Source organism: Saccopteryx leptura, chromosome 2, assembly GCF_036850995.1.
Source record: "Saccopteryx leptura isolate mSacLep1 chromosome 2, mSacLep1_pri_phased_curated, whole genome shotgun sequence".
NCBI classification, from domain to species: domain Eukaryota; kingdom Metazoa; phylum Chordata; class Mammalia; order Chiroptera; family Emballonuridae; genus Saccopteryx; species Saccopteryx leptura.
The window spans coordinates 44216229-44237781 of record NC_089504.1 but is presented as its reverse complement, the minus strand read 5'-3'; the positions used below and the strand labels follow the sequence as shown (position 1 = coordinate 44237781).

At 39.7% G+C, this 21553-nt stretch overlaps 1 protein-coding gene across 2 annotated transcripts in view; it reads right to left on the bottom strand.

The window, feature by feature from the left end:
* UBQLN1 (ubiquilin 1) overlaps positions 1–21553 on the bottom strand; it is a 67863-nt gene that overhangs the window by 21366 nt on the left and 24944 nt on the right. For both annotated transcript variants that reach the window (XM_066367906.1, XM_066367907.1), the window contains exons 2-6: positions 14483–14634; positions 9731–9846; positions 2662–2924; positions 1607–1765; positions 1204–1438 (exon numbers count right to left, since the gene is read on the bottom strand). In XM_066367906.1, coding sequence (XP_066224003.1) covers positions 1204–1438; positions 1607–1765; positions 2662–2924; positions 9731–9846; positions 14483–14634 — 925 coding nt within the window. The remainder of the gene's footprint in view (positions 1–1203; positions 1439–1606; positions 1766–2661; positions 2925–9730; positions 9847–14482; positions 14635–21553) is intronic.

The following is a 21553-nucleotide window of genomic DNA, read 5'->3' as shown; positions in this document are numbered from 1 at the left end:
GATGTTAGACCTAATCTTCCCATGTAAATATCTGAATAGTAGAGAAAAGGACATCCATTTATTGAGTCTACCCTACAAAAAAACTGATCAAGCCCTTGCTGAGTAGCTCAGTTGGTTAGGGCGTCATTCTGATATGGCCATGTTGCAGCTCTGATCCCCCAACAGGGAATATAACAAGAATCAACTGCCCTGGCCAGTTGGCTCCATGGTAGAGTGCCGGCCTGGCGTGCAGGAGTCCCGGGTTCGATTCCCAGCCAGGGCACACAGGAGAGGCGCCCATCTGCTTCTCCACCCCTCCCCCTCTCCCTCTTCCCCTCCCACAGCCAAGGCTCCATTGGAGCAAAGTTGGCCCGGGAGCTGAGGATGGCTCCATAGCCTCTGCCTCAGGCGCTAGAATGGCCCTGGTTGCAACAGAGCAACACCCCAGATGGGCAGAGCATCGCCCCCCTGGTGGGTATGCCGGGTGGATCCCGGTCGGGCGCATGCGGGAGTCTGTCTGACTGCCTCCCCGTTTCCAACTTCAGAAAAAAAAAGGAATCAACCAATGAATGCATGAATAAGTGGAACAACAAATTGATGCTTCTCTCTCTCAAATCAATAAAAATTTCTTAAATAAACAAAAGTAAATTCCTAACCTGTTCACACGTTATATTCTTCAGCAGCTGTATACAAATACAGATTTCATCCCTAGTTTGGAAGACTCTGATCCATGAGGAATGAGGTTAGGATCTGGGATATGATTTTTTAAAAACCTGGCAGATGCTCTGATGCTAGTTTAGTGCCGATCTCAGAACTAGAGTTTGAGAGTCTACAGATACAGAATACAAAACCAGACTAAAGCCAGGAAACATGCTCTAGTTATGAGTACATAGGTAACTGTATTCCCTGTGCACTTCACTTTTCCTTATACTGAAATGAGACAACCAACTACCTACTTCTCTCAAAACCATCTTATGAGAATGCTAAAACACAAAACTGCCTCTGGAAATCCCCAGTAACCCTCCTTACTATATAATGCATATAACTAATCATTACATTTTCAGAGCTTTCTTTAAAAACAAACTTATATAACATGTAAAGGTAGTTCACAAAAGCTACTTTTAACACACACACACAAAAGGCACAAATAATAACAGCATTCAGAAAAGTTATTACTGAAATAAAGTGAGGACAACAAAGAAGTATCAGTTGTTATGAACATACCTCCTACTCCAGGCCCCCCACTTTGTGCAGCAGAAGTCTGCCCAGCAGTGCCACTGGCAGTACTACCACCTGTTCCCCCCACAGTGTTGGTGGTGCCACTGGAAGCTGATGAATTCTGGGAAGTCTGTGGAGCCCATGGATTAGGTAATGGATCTCTATTTTCTGTACGGGAAGGTTGATTACCTTCACCTGAGGATGTATTGCTCACTAAGGAAGCAAATGGATTGCCACCAAACTGTAATAAAAGACAAAAAAGACATAAAGAATAAGCTTTTGTTTCAAATAACAGATACGAAACGTTTTAATGAAAATTGCATTCCCCATATAAAGGTGGCGCTCAATCAAACACGTGTGTTAACACAGGGGATACCCCTTGGCCTGAGCCCGGGGCCAGTGTTATCACCTGCTCTTGTGCAGCACTCAGCATTGGTTCCTGAATATCTGTGTACATACGCCGTAAAGCATTGTATCCCCCTGGAATGCTTTCCAGGTTACTCAAGGCTCGGTCCTGGTTTCTCATCATTTCCTGCATCATTGCTGGATTCCTGGCAAGTTCCAATGTCTAAGAAGAAGATTCACGGGAGGAATGGAAAAAAAAAAATTAAAGCACACATGAATTACTTTAGTTATTAACTGGTACAGCTAATTTTATAAAGTTTTCTAAATCTATGAATTATCAGTCTTCATATTTAAATCAGAAATTTATTTTAAATAATTTCTACTGGATTTTACCTCAAAAAGCAAGCTACTATTCAAATAATTAAAGAAAGAAGAACTTTATTATAAGTGAATGCCCATCTCCTGGCCTAGACTCTTTCTTTTTTTTAATTTTTTATTAATTTTAATTTATTGTGTTAACATGGATTCAAGTGTCACACTCAATATAATTTCCTAACCTCCACCCCCTTGTCCCCCAATATCCCCCCTTTTGCTCCCTCCCCCCTTCCCTTTGGGATTTGCTGTCCTGTTATCTGTATCTATATGTTATGTATACATATTTTCACTAATCCCTTCACCTTCTCTGATCCCATCCCCTCATCCCCCTTCCCTCTGACAGCTCCTGTGACCCTGCCTCTCTGCCTCTATCCCATTCCTCACTTTACTGTGTTCATTAGATTTCACATATATAAGTGAGATCATATGATATTTGTCTTTCTCTGCCTGGTTTATTTCATTTAGCATAATAATCTCCAGGTCCATCCAAACCATCACAAAATGCACTCTTTATGTCTTAAATTTGCAGAATAAGTGTTTACAAAGATCTTTAAAATACAGTGAAAAATTCAAAGTTCAAATAGTCCAAATTAGTGCTTTATTGAGTTTTTCTGAGCAAAGATTAGGATCTCCTTTTTTACTTTGGCCATATATAAGGACCAACTATTTAGGCATAGAAAACTGGACAATCAAATATATATAAATATATTCTAGCTAAATGGACTGAAAGAATATTCCACATACTTGTCTCATAATATCTGGATTATTCAGCATATGACTAATTTCTGGATTTCTCTGTATCAACTGCTGCATTTGTGGATTGGCCATAATTAACTGCCTCATCAGGTCAGGATTTGAAAGCATGCTCTGGACAAAGGGATTCTCCATGATTTGGACCATCATTTCAGGATTGGACATAAGTTGCCGCTGCATCTGGCTTTGTAGTTCAGAGAAGTTGGTAGTATTCAAACCCAAGCTACTCAGACCTGCAAGTCCTCCAAGGCCACCTAAGATAAAGGAAAAAGAACACATAAATAAGTCAGATATTTTATCAGTAACAAGACTGCTAAAACATGAAGAGGCAAAAATATTAACTGAATCAAGTCTATTACAAAAAAAATATTAAATCAAAAAAAGGCTTCCTACTACTTTCATAAACACATTTAAAGTAATAAAACCATCAAATATGTATTTCAAATACAAAAATATAGTCATATGCTACATAACTGACATTTTGGTAAACAACAGACCACATAAACAATATTGGTTCCTTATTAAAATGAAGCTGAAAAATTCCTATTGCCACCAATTTCAACGGGAGAAAGGACTAGAGTTTGAGCTCTATAAAAACTCCTGAGCAATGAGATTTAGAGAGCCTCTGGGTTGGGTGAAGACATCTAGATACTATTTGAGTGAGATGCCCGAAGAGGGCATGGAAGCTCTTCACCCTCTCTAACCCCTATACATAATCTGCCCTCTGCTTCTTTTCCATTTGTATAATTCTGAGTTGTATCATTTAAAATAAATTGGTAAACATAAGTGAAGGGTCTTCCTGAGTTCTGTAAGCCATTCTAGCAAATCAAATCTGAGGATGGGTTGTGGGAATCTTCAGTTTATAGCACACTGGTTAGAAAAAAGTAGAGGTGGTCTGGAACTTGGACTATTATCAAAGGTAGGAGCCATCTTGGAGACAAAGCCCTTTAACTAGCAGGATCTGAACTACCTTCAGGTAGGTAGGATCAGAATTAAACTACTGGATACTTGTGTGCACTTGAAAAATTTGTTGGTGTCAGAAAAACACCCTAGAATATACCAGCTAAAGAAAGAAATGAAAAATATGCACTAGATTATATTCTAACAATCTTTGTGAAGACTAGTTTAAGTTTAGCAATTCACCTATAAATTGTGGATAGAGCAGAGCTGCTGCCAATCAAGGAGAGAAAAAACAAGGACATACAAAGAAATGAAATCATAGAGAAAACTAATAGATTGAAGAGGACAGTAAGTACTTATCATAACATGTTAACTTTGTAAAATTACATTACCAACCAAATGCATTCATTCCTTACTTACTGAGCTCTTTCTATATATCCCAGGGAATAAGATGACACGAAAGACACAAGAACTACCTTCAGGACTCAATCTACTGAGAAAGACAGAGAAGAATAACAAATGCAGAGTAAGTATTTCAATAGAGACAGACACAGGATATTATGGTAATATCTGCCTAAGTGGGATGGTTGCTTTCCCACAAGATGACAATGAGTACGGAGAATGAATAAGTTGGCAAAGAGAAGTGAAAAACACTGGCAGAAGATTTAATACTAGGCACAAAAAACATTATACACAAAAGGTATAGAGATAAATATTAATACTGATGTATTAGCAAAAAATTCAGTGTAAATGGAATAGCAGATTGCAGTGCTCACTAAACACTCTACATTTAGCCTTATATTTCTTTTGCGGTTTGACCAACTCATGTGACTAATTATGGCCAAAGGACTACAAGAAATGATGGGTGTCACTTTGGCCGGAACATCTAAGGTCCACCTGGAGACACTATGTGTCTCTGCCATGTTCCAAGTAGTGCAGCTATATGATGGCAGAATTCCGTTAGCTTGAGTCCCTGAAGACTAGAGATGAGGGCTTCATTGACCAGTGAAAAGCATGAAAGAAAGCTCTGAGCAAGAAATTAAGCTTTGCTTTGGTAAAAAGCTACTGAGTTTGGGATTATCTTATTACCACAGGGTAGCCTATCCTGACTAATTTAACTATTGAGATGTAGCAAGAAATTAAAATGGCCTGACCTGTGGTGGCACAGTGGATAAAGTGTCATCTGGAATGCTGACGGTGCTGGTTCGAAACCCCAGCCTTGCCCGTTCAAAGCACATGAGAAGCAACTACGAGTTGATGAGTTGATGCTTCCCACTGCTCCCCCTGCCCACCTTTCTGTCTCTCTCTCTACACTCTCTAAAATCCACAAATAAAATATGTATAAAAGAAAGAAATGAAAATGAAGAGGTAGATAAAGTAAAGCAGAACAGCCACTTAAGATGTTCTTATCCTGCCTGACCAGGCGGTGGCGCAGTGGATAGAGCGTCAGACTGGGATGCAGAGGACCCAGGTTCGAGACCCCAAGCTCGCCAGCTTGAGCGTGGGCTCATCCGGTTTGAGCAAAATCCCACCAGCTTGAACCCAAGATCACTGGCTCCAGCAAGGGGTTACTCAGTCTGCTGAAGGCCCGCAGTCAAGGCACGTTTGAGAAGGCAATCAATGAACAACTAAGGTGTTGCAGCGCGCAATGAAAAACTAATGATTGATGCTTCTCATCTCTCTCCATTCCTGTCTGTCTGTCCCTGTCTATCCCTCTCTCTGACTCACTCTCTGTCTCTGTAAAAAATAAATAAAAATTTAAAAAAATAAATAAAAAGATGTTATCCTAATAACACTGTGGAAAAGACCCACAGCAAATATTAGATTTAAAAATGTTGAGGACCTGCATCAAGAAGGTAGCAATAATAGCATGGGGTCAGAAAGAGAAGTTTATGGCTCGAGATTTGGTAGAGGAAAAGGTAGTGGTTTGAGGGGCAACATGATGAGTGTTGCATTTGTATTGTTTTCCTTTGCTTTCTGAGGGGTCACATACAAGCTAAAGTACTTAAGAGAACATCAGGTAACAGTTGAATGTAAGACACGGAGTTTGAAAATGATGTGGGCTGAGGTACAGATTTGACAGGATATATATACAATTAGAATTGTGTCACTTAGGGAAAATAAAGTAAAATCAGAAAAGAAAGACAAGGCAGAATTCTAAGGAGCAAAACCACAGGAAATAGGAAGATGAGACATACACTGAGACAAAAAGAAAATGGTGGTATCCAGGGAACACTCTAACTTAAGACTGGCTAACCACTATGCTGTACAACTGAAGCTAATACAAAATAATGCTGAATATAAACTGTAATTTTTTAAAAAATTATTTTCAAGAAAAAAAATTAAAAGAAGAAATGGTCAAAAAACTAACTAGGGGGAAAGAGTATCAGAAGTCAAAGGAAGAAAATTTCAAGGAGACTGGTAAGCATTAAAAGAAACTGATTTAAAATCTAAAGTATCCACTAAATTTGGCAAGCTGAGAAGTCAACAGTGACCTTTAAAGGGGAATTTTCCAGTCAAGTGATGGGGGCAAAAAATAGGGCACAGCAAACTTAGTGAAAGGGAAACAGCACAAAATGCCTTTTTCAAAGATAGCTGAGAAGAGCAAAAGAATGGGTGGCAGTAAGATTCTGTGGCTTTTACACACGGGGCAGACTTAATATAAGAACAGGCAGCAAAAAGAAGAGCTTAATATATTGAGTAAATGAAGTTAACTGATAAGAGGGGGCGAGAATGAAACTAGAAATGAAGGGATTAGGGAGATGTATCGCATCAGACAAATTAACTAAAAGCCTCTCTAGGCTGTAATTTGCCTATAACATGAAAGACTTGGGGAGAGATTTACACCTCAACAATTGCTTTCATGGGTCTGAACACTAAATAATTTCATCCTAATCTTTCTAGGTTGTTTGTGTTTATAATTCTGCCATTTAAAACTCAGCTGCCTAAACCAAGAGACACCTGCAGCCTAAGATAACTTTAGAAAAAGCAGCACACAGCTGACCAGGCAGTGGCACAGTGGATAGAGCGTCAGACTGGGATGTGGAGGACCCAGGTTTGAGACCCCGAAGTCGCCAGCTTGAGCACGGGCTCATCTGGTTTGAGCAAAGCTCACCAGCTTGAGTCCAAGGTCCCTGGATCGAGCAAGGGGTCACTCAGTCTGCTGTAGCCCCCCGGGTCAAGGCACATATGAGCAATCAATCAATGAACTAAGGAGACGCAACAAAAAATTGATGTTTCTCATCTCTCTCCCTTCCTATCTGTCTGTCCCTCTCTGACTCTCTGTCTTTGCCACAAAAACAAAAAAGGAAAAAAAAAAGAGCAGCATACATTTTTTTACAAAGCAAATGTGAATTCATGCCATGCCCTAAACCAGTGGTTCTCAAACTTTTTGAAATCGGGGCACATTTAAAACACTACAAATAATTGTAGGTGTATTATATACAAATTTCTGAGAAATATGTTATAATAATTAAGTCAAATATTAAAGAAAAAAATATAGGCCCTGGCCGGTTGGCTAAGTGGTAGAGTGTCAGCCTGGCGTGCAGGAGTCCCGGGTTTGATTCCCGGCCAGGGCACACAGGAGAGGCGCCCATCTGCTTCTCCACCCCTCCCCCTCTCCTTCCTGTCTCTCTCTTCCCCTCCCGCAGCCAAGGCTCCATTGGAGCAAAGTTGGCCTGGGCGCTGAGGATGGCTCTGTGGCCTCTGCCTCAGGCACGAGAATGGCTCTGATTGTGGCAGAGCAACGCCCCAAGATGGGCAGAGCATCGCCCCCTGGTGGGCATGCCGGGTGGATCCTGGTCGGCGCATGCAGGAGTCTGACTGTCTCCCTGTTTCCAGCTTCAGAAAAATGCAAAAAAAAAAAAAAAAAAAAAGCCCAAGCGTGCTTTATGGTAATTAAACAAAATAAAAACTACAAAATTAAATTTATTCTGACATTAAAAAACATTTTTGTTACATTTTTTGAGTTATGCTTTTTAGAATTCATAAAAAAGAGGGGTTAAAAAAAAAACAACAAAAAAAAAGTTAATTTTTTATAGAGAGAGAGACATTCTTAGTAAGATTTAGTAAATTCAGCAGGTCCCGGAGTGAATGTGTTAAGTTTTTTCATTCTTGTGTTTATGAGAAACATAAGCCTGATGTGTCCTAGAGATTTCTTCAATGTTTGGGCATATATCTGAAAGGCAAACTCTCATTTCCTCATCAGTACATTGAAGAATTCCTCTCTTTTTACTCTTAACTGTGTTGAGTGCAGAAAACCCCCACCATAGATATCATCTTTCTTTCCAGGGAACATGGGGGGTAGTGTAAACAATCCAGCACCACAGCTTAACAGCCTTTTGTAACCTAATCAGGCAAGTGAGGTGGGGCAGACTGCTTACTTTCAGTCAATTCACCACACCTCTGTCCTCCAAAAATCTAAACTCCAAATACCCTGTTGGTTTTCTGATCCCCAACAGGCACATATTTCTCTGGAATACCATAGGGCATATCTGGAAATCTTCTAGGGCACACCAGTGTGCCCTAGTGCACACTCTGAGAACCACTGCCCTAAACCTTTTCAACATATTTGGCAAAGTATTAAATCACTAAAAAAAGTTTATCTGGAAGGGATAAAAGGTATGATCCTTGATATAAAAAAATTGTACATTAAAATTTTAACAATTACAGTTTACATTCAATATACTTTTGTATTAGTATTAGCTGCACAGCATAGTGGTTAGACAATCATAATTCACAAAGTGATCCCCGATATTTCCACTACCCATCTCTCACCACACTACATTCCCTATGCTATACTTTACATTCTTGTGACTATGCTGTAACTACCAATCTGTATTTCTCAATCCCTTTATATTTTTCACCCAGTCCCCAACCTACTTCCTCTACATACACACATATATTTTAATATTATTTCAAGGGCCTGACCAGGTGATGATGCAGTGAACAGAGCATCGAACCGGGATGCAGAGGACCCAGGTTCGAAACCCTGAGGTTGCCGGCTTGAGCGTGGGCTCATCCAGCTTGAGTGAAGGGTTGCTGGCTTGAGCAAGGGGTCACTCGCTCTACTGTAGCCCCCAGTCAAGGCACATATGAGAAAGCAATCACTAAACAACTAAGAAGCTGCAATGAAGAATTGATGCTTCTCATCTCTCTCCCTTCCTGTCTGTCTGTCCCTCTCAGTCCCTCTATCAAAAAAAAAAAAGAAGAATATTATTTCAAAGTACTATATTTGTCAAACAACTTAAAAACTGAAAGAAGCATTGGACCATATATCTATCTACTTCAACTTTTGTTAGTTTCAGCATATCCCCTAGCCGCAAACAAAACCTTCCATAGGACCTCAGTATATAAAACTGATATAAGTTGTTTGAGATGAGCTTGATCAAGTGGTGGCACAATAGATGGAGCACTGGACTGGAATACAGAGGACCCAAGTTTGAAACCCCAAACTCACCAGCTGGAGCGAGGGCTCATCTGGCTTAAGCACAGCTCACCAGCTTAAACGGAGGGTTGCTGGCTTAAGCAAGGGGTCACTCGGTCTGCTGTAGCCCCCCGGTCAGGGCACATATGAGAGAGCAATCAATGAACAAATAAGGTGCCACAATAAAAAACTGATGCTTCTCATCTCTCTCCCTTCCGGTCTGTCTGTCCCTGTCTGTCCCTCTGTCTCTGTCACCAAAAAAAAAAAAAAAAGTGGTCTGGGATGATGCGTAAGATCCTTAACCTCTGAGCCTGCCCCCATGCTCCTTTTTCTGCATATTCAGAACAGTTCGAAAATCACTAGTGCATTCTGATCAGTTTTACAAGTGAGAAAATTATATTCAGGGTCTTAGCTTATGATTTACAATTAGCTAATCTTCCTTAGCTTCATTTATATGGTGGTCAGATCAGGTATACATATACTACCCCTTTCATTATTAAAAAGAAATGAATCACTTATTGATCATTAAACTAAATATAAATGTAAGCTGACCAAATATATCTGTATTCCCAAATACTTCCTTAATACCTACAACAAATACAGAAGCTACAGAAGTTTTTGTTGTTGTTAAAGTGACTTAATGTTTAATTCTTTCATTTTATAAAAACTACCCTGGAAAAAAGGTAGTTTTTTGTTTGTTTTTTTTCCAATCCCTATTAAAAAAAAAAGACTTACCTAAACCAAAAGCGTTGCTAGTGGCAGAACCAGATGTGGAGTTACTATTAGAAGCTGAAGTGGTCGTAACATTGCTTCCACTGGTATTTGTTTGCTGGGCTGAATGATCCTGAGACCTAAGGAAAACAATTAAATCATGCTGTGAACAGTGGAACTAATTTTAAAAGAACCTCTGAAATTCTGATACCAAGAATAAAGTATAAGTTTTCAGACCAACTAATTCTCTCTTTTTTTTTTTTTTTTTTTTTTAACAGGAACAGAGAGAGGGATAGATAGGGACAGAAAGACAGGAACAGAGAGATGAGAAGCATCAGTCATTAGTTTTTCATTGCGACACCTTAGTTGTTCATTGATTGCTATCTCATATGTGCTTTGACCGCGGGCCTTCAGCAGACCGAGTAACCCCTTGCTTGAGCCAGCAACCTTGGGTCAAAGCTGGTGAGTTTTTCTTGTTGTTGTTGTTTTTTTGTTTGTTTTTTTGCTCAAGCCAGATGAGCATGCGCTCAAGCTGGTGACCTCAGGGTCTCGAACCTGGGTCCTCAGCATCCCATCCCAGTCCCACGCTTTATCCACTGTGCCACCGCCTGGTCAGGCTAATTCTCATAAATTTAAATACTCTGAAGTAACTAAATATTAGGAATACAAATATAAAGAAACATAGTAAAACCTTTCAAAACCCAAACTATACCTTAATTGCCCCTCCTTCTCAAGTATAAGACACATAAATATTTCATTACTTTTGATTATATTATGTAAGAGAGAAATTGGTCACCTCACAGAAGAGAATCATCCTAATACCTAATAGAGTTCACCTATATAAGCAAAATGTTTTATCTATGTCCTTCTAAGTTCTTGGAGTGGGGGGACAGTTTTGCTTAGACTCTTGAACTTGTTAAAAGTAAAAAAAAAAAAGAGAGAGAGAGAGAATGCCCTGACCAGGTGGCTCAGTGTATAAAGCACTGACCAGGCACGCCAGAATCTGCATGGGTTCGACTCCGGGACAGGGCACATGAGAGAAGAAATCAATGAGTAAACTAAGTACAACAACAAGCTGATTCTTGTCTCTCTCAAATCAATGGGGGAAAAAAATTTAAATAAGAGACTTCACCAAAAGAAGGTTGAAAAATCAACACAAGCAAAAACTTATTGTGTAAGTTTAAAAAAAGAAAAAGAAATTTTGTTGGAAACCCCTTCTATCTGATACCAGTTAAGAGTTCTGAATCTCTCACTGGCCGGATAGCTCAGCTAGATAGCGCATCGTCTCAAAGTACAGAGGTTGTTGGTTCAATCCCTGGTCAAGGCACATATAGAAACAGATGTTCCTGTCTCTCTCCTGTTCTCTCTCTAAAGTCAATAAAATAAAACATTAAAAAAAAAATCTTAAAGAGTTTTGAATTGTACTCACTGCTTCTTTGATTTATTCTAAGGTCCATATTTTTTATTTTTTATTTTTTTTTGTATTTTTCTGAAGCTGGAAACGGGGAGGCAGACAGACTCCCGCATGTGCCCGACCGGGATCCACCCGGCATGCCCACCAGGGGGCGATGCTCTGCCCATTCGGGGCGTCGCTCTGTTGCGACCAGAGCCACTCTAGTGCCTGGGGCAGAGACCAAGGAGCCATCCCCAGCACCCGGGCCAACCCTTGCTCCAATGGAGCCTCGGTTGCGGCAGGGGAAGAGAGAGAGAGAGAGGGGAAGGAGAGGGGGAGGGGTGCAGAAGTAGATGGGCACCTCTCCTGTGTGCCCTGGCCGGGAATCGAACCCAGGACTTCCGCACGCCAGGCCAACGCTCTACCACTGAGCCAACCGGCCAGGGCCCATATTTTTGAATTTTAACATCTCTGAAATCAGGATCTTAAGACTGCTGACAGACAACTGTCATGCCTGCATACATGTTCTATATAAGTTCAAATGAGTGACTGAGTTGCACCATACATGTTGTATTTACCACATAAAGTGTCTTTCAGAAGGGTTACATCATTGTTATGGGTATTAAAATATGTTACTGTGTATATAGAAAAGTGAAGAAACAAGAATAAAAGGAATGAATCTTTTTTTTTTTTTTTTTTAAATTTTATTTTATTTTATTTATTTTTAATGGGGTGACATCAGTAAATCAAGATACATATATTCAAAGACAACATGTCCAGGTTATCTTAAAGTTCAATTATGTTGCATACCCATCACCCAAAGTCAGATTGACCTGTCACCCTCTATCTAGTTCTCTCTGTGCCCCTCCCCCTCCCCCCTTCCCTCTCCCTCTCCTCCCTCCCCCCCATAACCACCACACTCTTATCAATGTCTCTTGGTTTCACTTTTATGTCCCATCTATGTATGGAAAAATGCAGTTAAAGGAATGAATTTCATATCAGTGAAACAAATATCTGTTGTTGGAGAAATCAGAATAAAAATTTGAGGAAACGGTATTAATGGCTTGAAATAAACTCCTGGAGAAAATACAGTAGTGCTCTTTTAAGAAATGCTGCACCACCCAGATCAACTCGTTAGAACATCGTCCCAATACACCAAGGTTGTGGGTTCAATCTGCAGTAAGGGCACATACAAAAATCAACCAATGGCCGGACCAACACTGTTGCAGTGGACAGAGTGTCAAAATGGGACCCTTAAGTCTCAGGTTTGAAACCCCAAAGTTGCTGGCGTGAGCGTGGCTCACCAGCTTGACAGCAGGGTTGCCAACTTGAGCATGGGATCATAGTCATGATTCTATGGTTGCTGGCTTGAAGCCCAAGGTCGCTGGTTTGAGCAAGGGGTCACTGGCTCAGCTAGAGCTCCCTAGTCAAGATACATATGAGAAGCAATCATCGAACAACTAAAATGCTACAACTATGAGTTGATGCTTCTCATCTCTCTCCCTTCCTGTCTGTCCATTTGCCCTTCATCTCTCTCGCAAAAAATAAATAAAAATCAACCCAATAAGGGGAACAAATCAAAGTTTTTCTCTCCTTTCTTCCAATCTCTAAAAACCAGTAATTCTTAAAAACTGGTTTCATAAAAAAATGCTGTAACAACTCTATTGAGAGCACAGAGCTTTATGCCATATGAAAAAATATGGACCCTGATAACTCAGTCAAAAGGTGATGCAAGCCTGACTGTGGTGGTACAGTGGATCAGGCCATCAACCTGGAACGCTGTGGTAGCCAGTTTGAAACCCAGGGCTTGCCCAGTAAACTAAAGTGAAGCAACTATAATCTCATTCCCTCTCTCTCTCCCCGTCTCTTTAAAAATCAATAAATAGACCCCGGCCGGTGGCTCAGAGGATAGAGCGTCAGCCTGGCACAGTTGTCGGCAAACCATGGATGGCTCTTTGGTCCCTTGAGTGTGGCTCTTCCACAAAAAACTACATGCGGCCTGACCAGGTTGTGGCGCAGTGGATAGAGTGTCAGACTGGGATGCAGAAGACCCAGGTTCGAGACACCGAGGTCACCAGCTTGAGTGTGGGCTCATCTGGTTTGAGCAAAGGCTCACCAGCTTGAGCCCAAGGTCGCTGGCTCAAGCAAGGGGTTACTTGGTCTGCTGAAGGCACACAGTCAAGGCACATATGAGAAAGCAATCAATGAACAACTAAGGTATTGCAATGCACAACGAAAAACTAGTGATTGATGCTTCTCATCTCTCCATTCTTGTCTGTCTGTCCCTGTCTATCCCTCTCTCTGACTCTGTCTCTGTAAAAAAAAAAAAAAAAAAAAACCACATGCGGCTGCTACTTCGATAAGGAATGTACGTACCTGTATAGTTTAAGTTTAAAAAATTTGGCTCTCAAAAGAAATTTCAACCGTCGTACTGTTGACATTTGGCTCTGTTGACTAATGAGTTTGCCGACCACTGGCCTGGCATATAGACATCCTGGGTTTGATTCCCAGTCAGGGGACATGGGAGAAGCAACCATCTGCTTCTCTCTCCCTTCTCTCCCTCTTCTTCTCCCGCAGCCAGTGGCTCAACTGGTTCCAGCATTAGTCCTAGGCGCTGAAGATAGCTCAGTTGGTCCAAGAGGGGCAGCCTCAGGCACTAAAAATAGCTCAGTACTCAAGCACTGGCCCCAGACAGGGGTGGCCAGGTGGATCCCAGTCATGTCACATGTAGAAATCTATCTATCTTCCCTACACCTACTTTAAAAAAAATCAATAAAGAAAATATTTAAAAAAAAAAAAGTGATTCTGACTCAATGTGAAGTAGTGCTAGGAAGGCTTTAACCAATTTATTTCATGTATATTTTCTTTGTATGTATATAAATGGGCGCTATGGTATGATAAATACCATATCCAAGTTAAGTCTAAAGAAACTCTTTCATTAAGTATAAAATAAAATTTTTAAGTAAAAAGAAAACATATCAACTTAATTGGCAGTATTTTTTCTTAGTACTACATAAAATAAAATCTTAAATCATAAAAACTGATGGTACCTTAGATTTAATAAAATATGGTCAAAGATTTGTGGTTTGCCAAGAAAATAAGTCACCCCTGATTTTTGCCCAAACACCTCTCTAAACAAGAAGCATACCTAAAAGTGTATTAATCTGCTTGTTCCATAATTAAAATAATTTAGATATAAAGATTCAACATACTCGAATCTTTTAAAATACCAAATATGTAAGCATTAGCATTATTCAGTTTATAAAAACATATGAATTTTAACCCACTCAAATATTACTGAAAAGAAAGCTTTTTAAAACTAAGACTTTTCTTTTTAAAGCATTTACTCATGGTTTAAAACTATATGCCTTCTAAAAACATACCTGTTTTGCGTTTTGATGACAAGGTGAACAGTAAGTCCATCGTGAATTCCATGCTGACTCAGTGTATCTTGATCTTTTAAAATTTTTCCAGCAAATATCAACACAAGTTGGTCAGTATGTGACTTGAACCGTTTAGAGATTTCTTCCTTGAACTAAGAAGATAAAAATATGTATTACAAGTGTTTGCATAGCATCATCTCATCCAGTTTCTAAAACTACTTCAAGAGGCCCCATCTATAGATGTTGCAACAATCTAAAGAGTATACTACAAAAATGCTTCTTTTCTGTGTATCTTACTCTTATGGGAAAATAAGTGCTACCACTTCACTCATCCTAATGCCAAGGTTTTATTATAGGTATACATATCCTATATTCAATCTTCTGCTAACGCATAACAATTCATTCAATATGCCCCGGTTCTCTCATAATGACATGAGTCATAAACTAATGGTAGGAGTAAAACCTAGGTAGATTTCAAGGACCAACATACTCGGAGATTAACTATATTCTAATTCCTAAGTAAAATGAGAGTAATCTAGATTTGCATTTCTTAACATTAAACTAAGAAATCCTTTCCAGAATCCTTGATATCCCATGCCATTCCAAAATAAGTGATTTAATTGTCTAAAATACAATTATGTAGCTATTTTAGCATATTTTAGGAGTTGAAGGTAAAATGCTAGATTGAAAACACACATCTATTCACTTCTTTCTAAATCCCAGTAAAACAATGATAAAAGATTTTTTAGCTTTATGGGAGATATAACATACCATACCATACAATTGGCCCATTTAGGATGTACAATACTGTAATATGTATCAATACTTCATTCCTTTTTATAAGCTAAATGATATTGTATTGTATGGTTATACAACATTTTGTTTATGCATTCATCAGCTGATGGACATTTGGGTTGTTTACACCATTAGGCTATTATGAATAATGCTGCTATAAACAATTCAAGTACAAGTTTTTGTGTGGACAAATGTTTTCCATTTCTTTTGGGTATACATATAGATGTGAATTACTAAGTCATATGGTAACTCTTGTTTTTTTGTGTGTGTGTGTTTTTGTTTTTGTTTTTGTATTTTTCTGAAGCTGGAAATGGGGAGAGACAGTCAGACAGACTCCCGCATGCGCCCGATGGGGATCCACCTGGCACGCCCACCAGGGGGCGACGCTCTGCCCACCAGGGGGCGTCGCTCTGTTGCGACCAGAGCCACTCTAGCGCCTGGGGCAGTGGCCAAGGAGCCATCCCCAGCGCCCGGGCCATCTTTGCTCCAATGGAGCCTCGGCTGCGGGAGGGGAAGAGAGAGACCGAGAGGAAGGAAAGGGGGAGGGGTGGAGAAGCAGATGGGCGCTTCTCCTGTGTGCCCTGGCCGGGAATCGAACCCAGGGCTTCTGCACGCCAGGCCAACGCTCTACCACTGAGCCAACCGGCCAGGCCGACGCTCTACCACTGAGCCAACCGGCCAGGGCAGTAACTCTTGGTTTTTAACCATTTCAAGAACCACTAGAGTGTTATTCTCAGTTGCTATGTACCATTACACATTCCCACCATCATTGTATCAGAGTTCCAGTCTCTACACATCTTCATCAATACTTGTTATTACCTGACTTTTTAATTATAGACATCCAAATGGGTGTGAAGTGGTTTTGATCTGTAGTCTCCTGATAGTTAATGATGTTGAATCTCTTTGTGTTTATTTCTCTATTTTCTTTGGAAACTATTTATTCAGATCTTTTGCCCATTTTTTTTAAACAATTTTATTTTTTTTACAGAGACAGAGAGAGTCAGAGAGAGGAATAGACAGGGACAGAGAGAGATGAGAAGCATCAATCAGTTTTTCATTGCAACACCTTAGTTGTTCATTGATTGATTTCTCTTATGTGCCTTGACTGTGGGCCTTCAGCAGACCGAGTAACCCTTGCTGGAGCCAGCGACCTTGGGTCCAAGCTGGTGAGCTTTTGCTCAAACCAGATGAGCCCACGCTCAAGCTGGCGACCTCGGGGTCTCGAACCTGGATCCTCGGCATCCCAGTCCGACGCTCTATCCACTGTGCTACCACCTGGTCAGGCTCTTTTGCCCATTTTTTAATAGGGTTGTCTTTTAAATTGAGTTATAAAATTTTTATATATTCTAGATAAAAGATTCTTACAGACATGATTCGCAAAAAAAATTTTTTTGAGGCAAAAACTCTGACAATATAACAAAGAATTTCTGGTCTCAATTGGAACAGAATTTTGAAGCTAGGTATGAAACAGACCATGGTCAATGAATTTAGTCAATCCAAGTGAAATGAACCTTGAATTGGCAATGAAGAAAGTTAAACTAATTCAATTCCCAGAATCTGCATAATTCCCGTAAGACTCAGTACCACTAGGGGCTGAAAGTAGGGGGTTAGGGAATAAGTGCCTAAATGATAAAATAAGGATTATTTGAAAGTCTAAGAAGCAAACATATCCTCACTGCATACTAAGCAAGCAACTATCCACCTCCACAAACCCAACAAAAAGACGAGAAGATATTTTTTTCATCTCTGTAAAGGGAACAGAGGGTCTCTGGACTAAAGAACACAAGTACACTGAGAGCAGAAGAAAAGACTAAAAACAGTCCCTCCCTTTCCAGAGAGTTCAGTTGGTTAGAGCATTGTCCCAATACACAAGGGTTGCAGGTTCGATCCCCAGTCAGAACACAAATGTTAACCAATGAATGCATAAATAAAAGCATAACAACAAATTAATGTTTCTCTCTCTCCCTTCCTCTCTAAAATCAATTTAGCCTGACCAGTAGTGGCACAGTGGATAGAGCGCTGACCTGGGACAATGAGGTTTGAAACCCCAAGGTCTCCGTCTTGAGCACAGGCTCATCAGTTTGAACGTGGGTTGTTGACTTGAGCATGGGATCATCAACATGAAGCCATGGTTGCTGGCTTGAGCCCAAACGTCACTGGCTTGAAGCCCAAAGTCGCTGGCTTGAGCAAAGGGTCATTGGCTCACCTAGAACCCCAGGTCAAGTACATAAGCAACAAAGATATCTAGGTAAGTGACATCTTACCTAGAGCGGTAGTTCCCAATGGGGTTGAGGGGGCTCTCTAGTCACCCTGGGGACCATTTCTGAAAAGTGTCTGAAAACATTTCTGGTTGTCACAAAAAAGTTAACACTGACATCTGCTCAACATCCTACAATGCACGGGACAGCCCCAACAACAAAGAATTATCCAACTCAAAATATTAATAATGACAAGGTTGAGAAACTTTGTCCTATAGCTGTACTTCTCAAAATGTGGTCCCCAGATGAGTAATATTCACCATTACCAGGATAACTTGTCAACAACAAAATGAAAATTCTCAGGCCATACCCAAGATCAAACAAATCAAAACCACTAGGGATGGGACCCAGCAAGCTATGGTTTAACAAGCATTCCATGTGATTCTGACACACACTAAGCTTAGAGAACCACTGCCTACTTTAGGTCTAACAATTTTTTTTAACATAGGCAATAAAGGAACATCAGAAGAATATACAACACTAACATTGACAAAATGCAAAAGCAATAAGTGTCTCAACAAATAAATTACTAAGGAGGAAAAAGCAGAGGGAATCCTGTAGACCAGGGGTAGTCAACCTTTTTACACCTACCGCCCACTTTTGAATCTCTGTTAGTAGTAAAATTTTCTAACCGCCCACCGGTTCCACAGTAATGATAATTTATAAAGTAGGGAAGTAACTTTACTTTCTAAAATGTATATAAAGCAGAGTTACAGCAAGTTAAAGCATATAATAATAATTACTTACCAAGTACTTTATGTCGGATTTTCGTTAAGTCTGGCAGAATAAATCTTTATAAAACAACTTACTATAGTTAAACCTATCTTTTTATTTATACTTTGGTTGCTCCGCTACCGCCCACCATGAAAGCTGGAACGCCCACTAGTGGGCAGTAGGGACCAGGTTGACTATCACTGCTGTAGACGAAAATAAAACTTTCAAGTACACATAGAATGCTAAGATTGACCATAACCTAGGTCATAAAATCTCATAAACTTAAAATACCTGAAATCACCTAAGTATACTCTCTGGCAATAATGATATTACAATAGAAATCAGTAACAAAAAAAATCTGGAAAATCCCCAATTAAAAAAATACTTCTAAATAATTCATGGATCTAAGAGGAAGTCTTGAGGAGAAATTTAAAAATATTTTCGACTAAACAAAAATGAAGCTACAATATTCAATGCCTAGGGATATTTACAGCATTAGAGGCTTAATATATTTAAAAAGACCACAAATCAGTAATCTGTTCTTCAACCTTTAAAAACTAGAAAAGAAAAACTGAGCCTCGGTGGTCGTGCAGTAGATAGAGCATCAACCTGGGACACTGAGGTCCTAGGTTCGAAACCCCAAGGCACTGGCCTGAGTGCAGATTTACCTACCTTGAGCGTAGGCTCACCGGCTTGAGCACGGTTGCTAGCTCGAGCATGGGATCATGGACATGATCCCCAGTGAATGGCTAAGACCCCCTGCCCCTGTCAAGGCACATATGAAAAGCAATCAATGAACAATTAAAATGCTGCAACTACGAATTAATGCTGCTCATCTCTCTCTCCTTCAGTCTTCACACACACAAAAAAAACTAATAAAACCCAAACAATAAAAACAGAAGCAGAAATAAACAAAACCAGAGAAATATCTTTTAAAATATCAGTAAAATTGATAAACAACCTAGGTTGACCAATAAAAAAACCAGAAGACATCAATTAAAAGTATTAGAAACAACAGAAGGGAATGACTACAGACCTCACAAATAAAGGATGCAGCAAAAGTAGATTTTCAGTCATTCATATGAAAAATAATACAATAGATAATGGAATACTGTTCTTGTATTCACAACTGTAAACCTAATTTTTGCCTCACCCTGTATTAAAAGGATAGTTCCACACATAAATATTTGACAACTTTGGTGAAGTGGACTAATTTCTGAAAAATTCAAGCTATCAGAACTCATTTAATAAGGAAAAAAAAAAGGCCTCATTTAATCTCTGAAAAGGGAACACCTCTCAATTCATTTCAAGAGGCCAGTAATACCAATACCAAAACCAGGAAAGAAAATTCAAGAAAACTACAAACCAACAACCCTCATGAAGACAGATGCAGAAATTCTCCACAAAAAAATACTGGGCAAGTCAAATCCAGCAATGTGGAAACAAGAATAATTCTAATGATAAAGCGGGGTTTATCCTGGAAATATGAAGCTAAGTCAACATTGACAATCAATGTAATTCACTATATTAACAGTTAAAATAACAAAAACCATATTCTCATCCATAGTAAAACTCATAAGTCAGTAATAAAAGGTAAACTTGATAAAGTTCCTCTACAAAATATCTAGTTAACACCACACTTGATGGTAAACAACTGAATATTTTCCCTCTAAGATTAGAAACAAAGCAAGGATGTCCACTCTCACTGCCCTATATTCAACATCCTACCTAAGTCCTAGCCAATGCAATGGGAAGGGGGTGGGGGGTGGGGAGACCATGATTACTGGAAAAGAAGAAACAAGGTAGTTATTAGTCCCTTTCAATGTATGAACCTTATATGCATCCTACTTTAAATCTTTATATGAGAATGAGAAGACAAACAAGGGAGAAAATACTTGCAAAGGACACATCTGACAAAGGACTGTATCTAAAATATCCAAAATACACTTAAACTTAACAATAAGAGACTGAACAACCTGACAAAAACAAGGACAAGAGACTAACACCTCACCAAAGTACAGCTTATAAAAAAAGATGCACCACATCATATGCCATTAGGGAACTGCAAAGTAAAACGAGGCATTATAGCCTGACCAGGCGTTGGCGCAGTGGATAGACTGTCGGACTGGGATGCAGAGGACCCAGGTTCAAGACCCCACGGTCACCAGCTTGAGCGCGGGCTCATCTGGCTTGAGCAAAAGCTCACCAGCTTGGACCCAAGGTCACTGGCTTGAGCAAGGGGTTACTCGGTCTGCTGAAGACCCGTGATCAAGGCACATATGAAAAAGCAATCAATGAACAACTAAGGTCTTGCAACGAAAAACTGATGATTGATGCTTCTCATCTCTCTCCGTTCCTGTCTGTCTGTCCCTGTTTATCCCTCTCTCTGTCCCTGGGGGAAAAAAACAAAACAATAAAAAAACCCAAAAAACGAGGCAGCGACTTCCCTGGCCTCCATCTTTCTTCGGGGCCAGGAAACCTCGTCAGGCGGGATGCGCTATACTAAATAAAGCCTTTGCTATTCTGCAAAAAAAAAAAAAAAAAAAAAAAAAAAAAAATGAGGCATTATACAATTACTAGAATGGCCATTCCAAACCACATACAATTAGAATGACCCATCCAAATCACAAAAATTCTGGAACTCACATTCACTGTTGATAGAAATATAAAATGGTACAGGCACTTTGGAATACACTGGCAGGTTCTTACAAAACTAAATATACACTTATCATTTGAGTCAGCAGTAGTGCTCCTTGTTATTTACCTAAAAGAACTGAAAATTTGTGTCCGCACAAAACCTTCACACGAATGATTACAGCAGCTTTACTCATTAACTGCCAAAACTTAGAAGCAATCAAGATGTTCTTCAGTAGATGAATGGATAAACTGTGGTATATCCAAACAGTGGAATATTACTTTGTGCTAAAAAGAAATAAGCTATCACACCATGAAAAGCCATGGAGGAATCATAAATGCATACACTGTATTACTAAATCAAAGAAGCCAATTTGAAAGGCAAAACTATGCAGATGGTAAAATAATCAGTGGTTGCCAGGAGTTAGGGGAGAAAAAGGGATGGCAAGGCAGAGCACAGGTCATTATACATTTGTCAGATCCATAAAATGCAAAAATACCAAGCATAAACTTTAATTTAAACTCTGGATTTTGAGTGATAACAAAGTATCAACATAGGCCCATTAACTGTAACAAACTTACCACTCTAGGGTGGGATGTCAGTGGGAAGAGCTAGGGAAAAAGAAACTCAGTACTTTCTTCTCAATTTGCTGTGAATCTAAAACTGCTC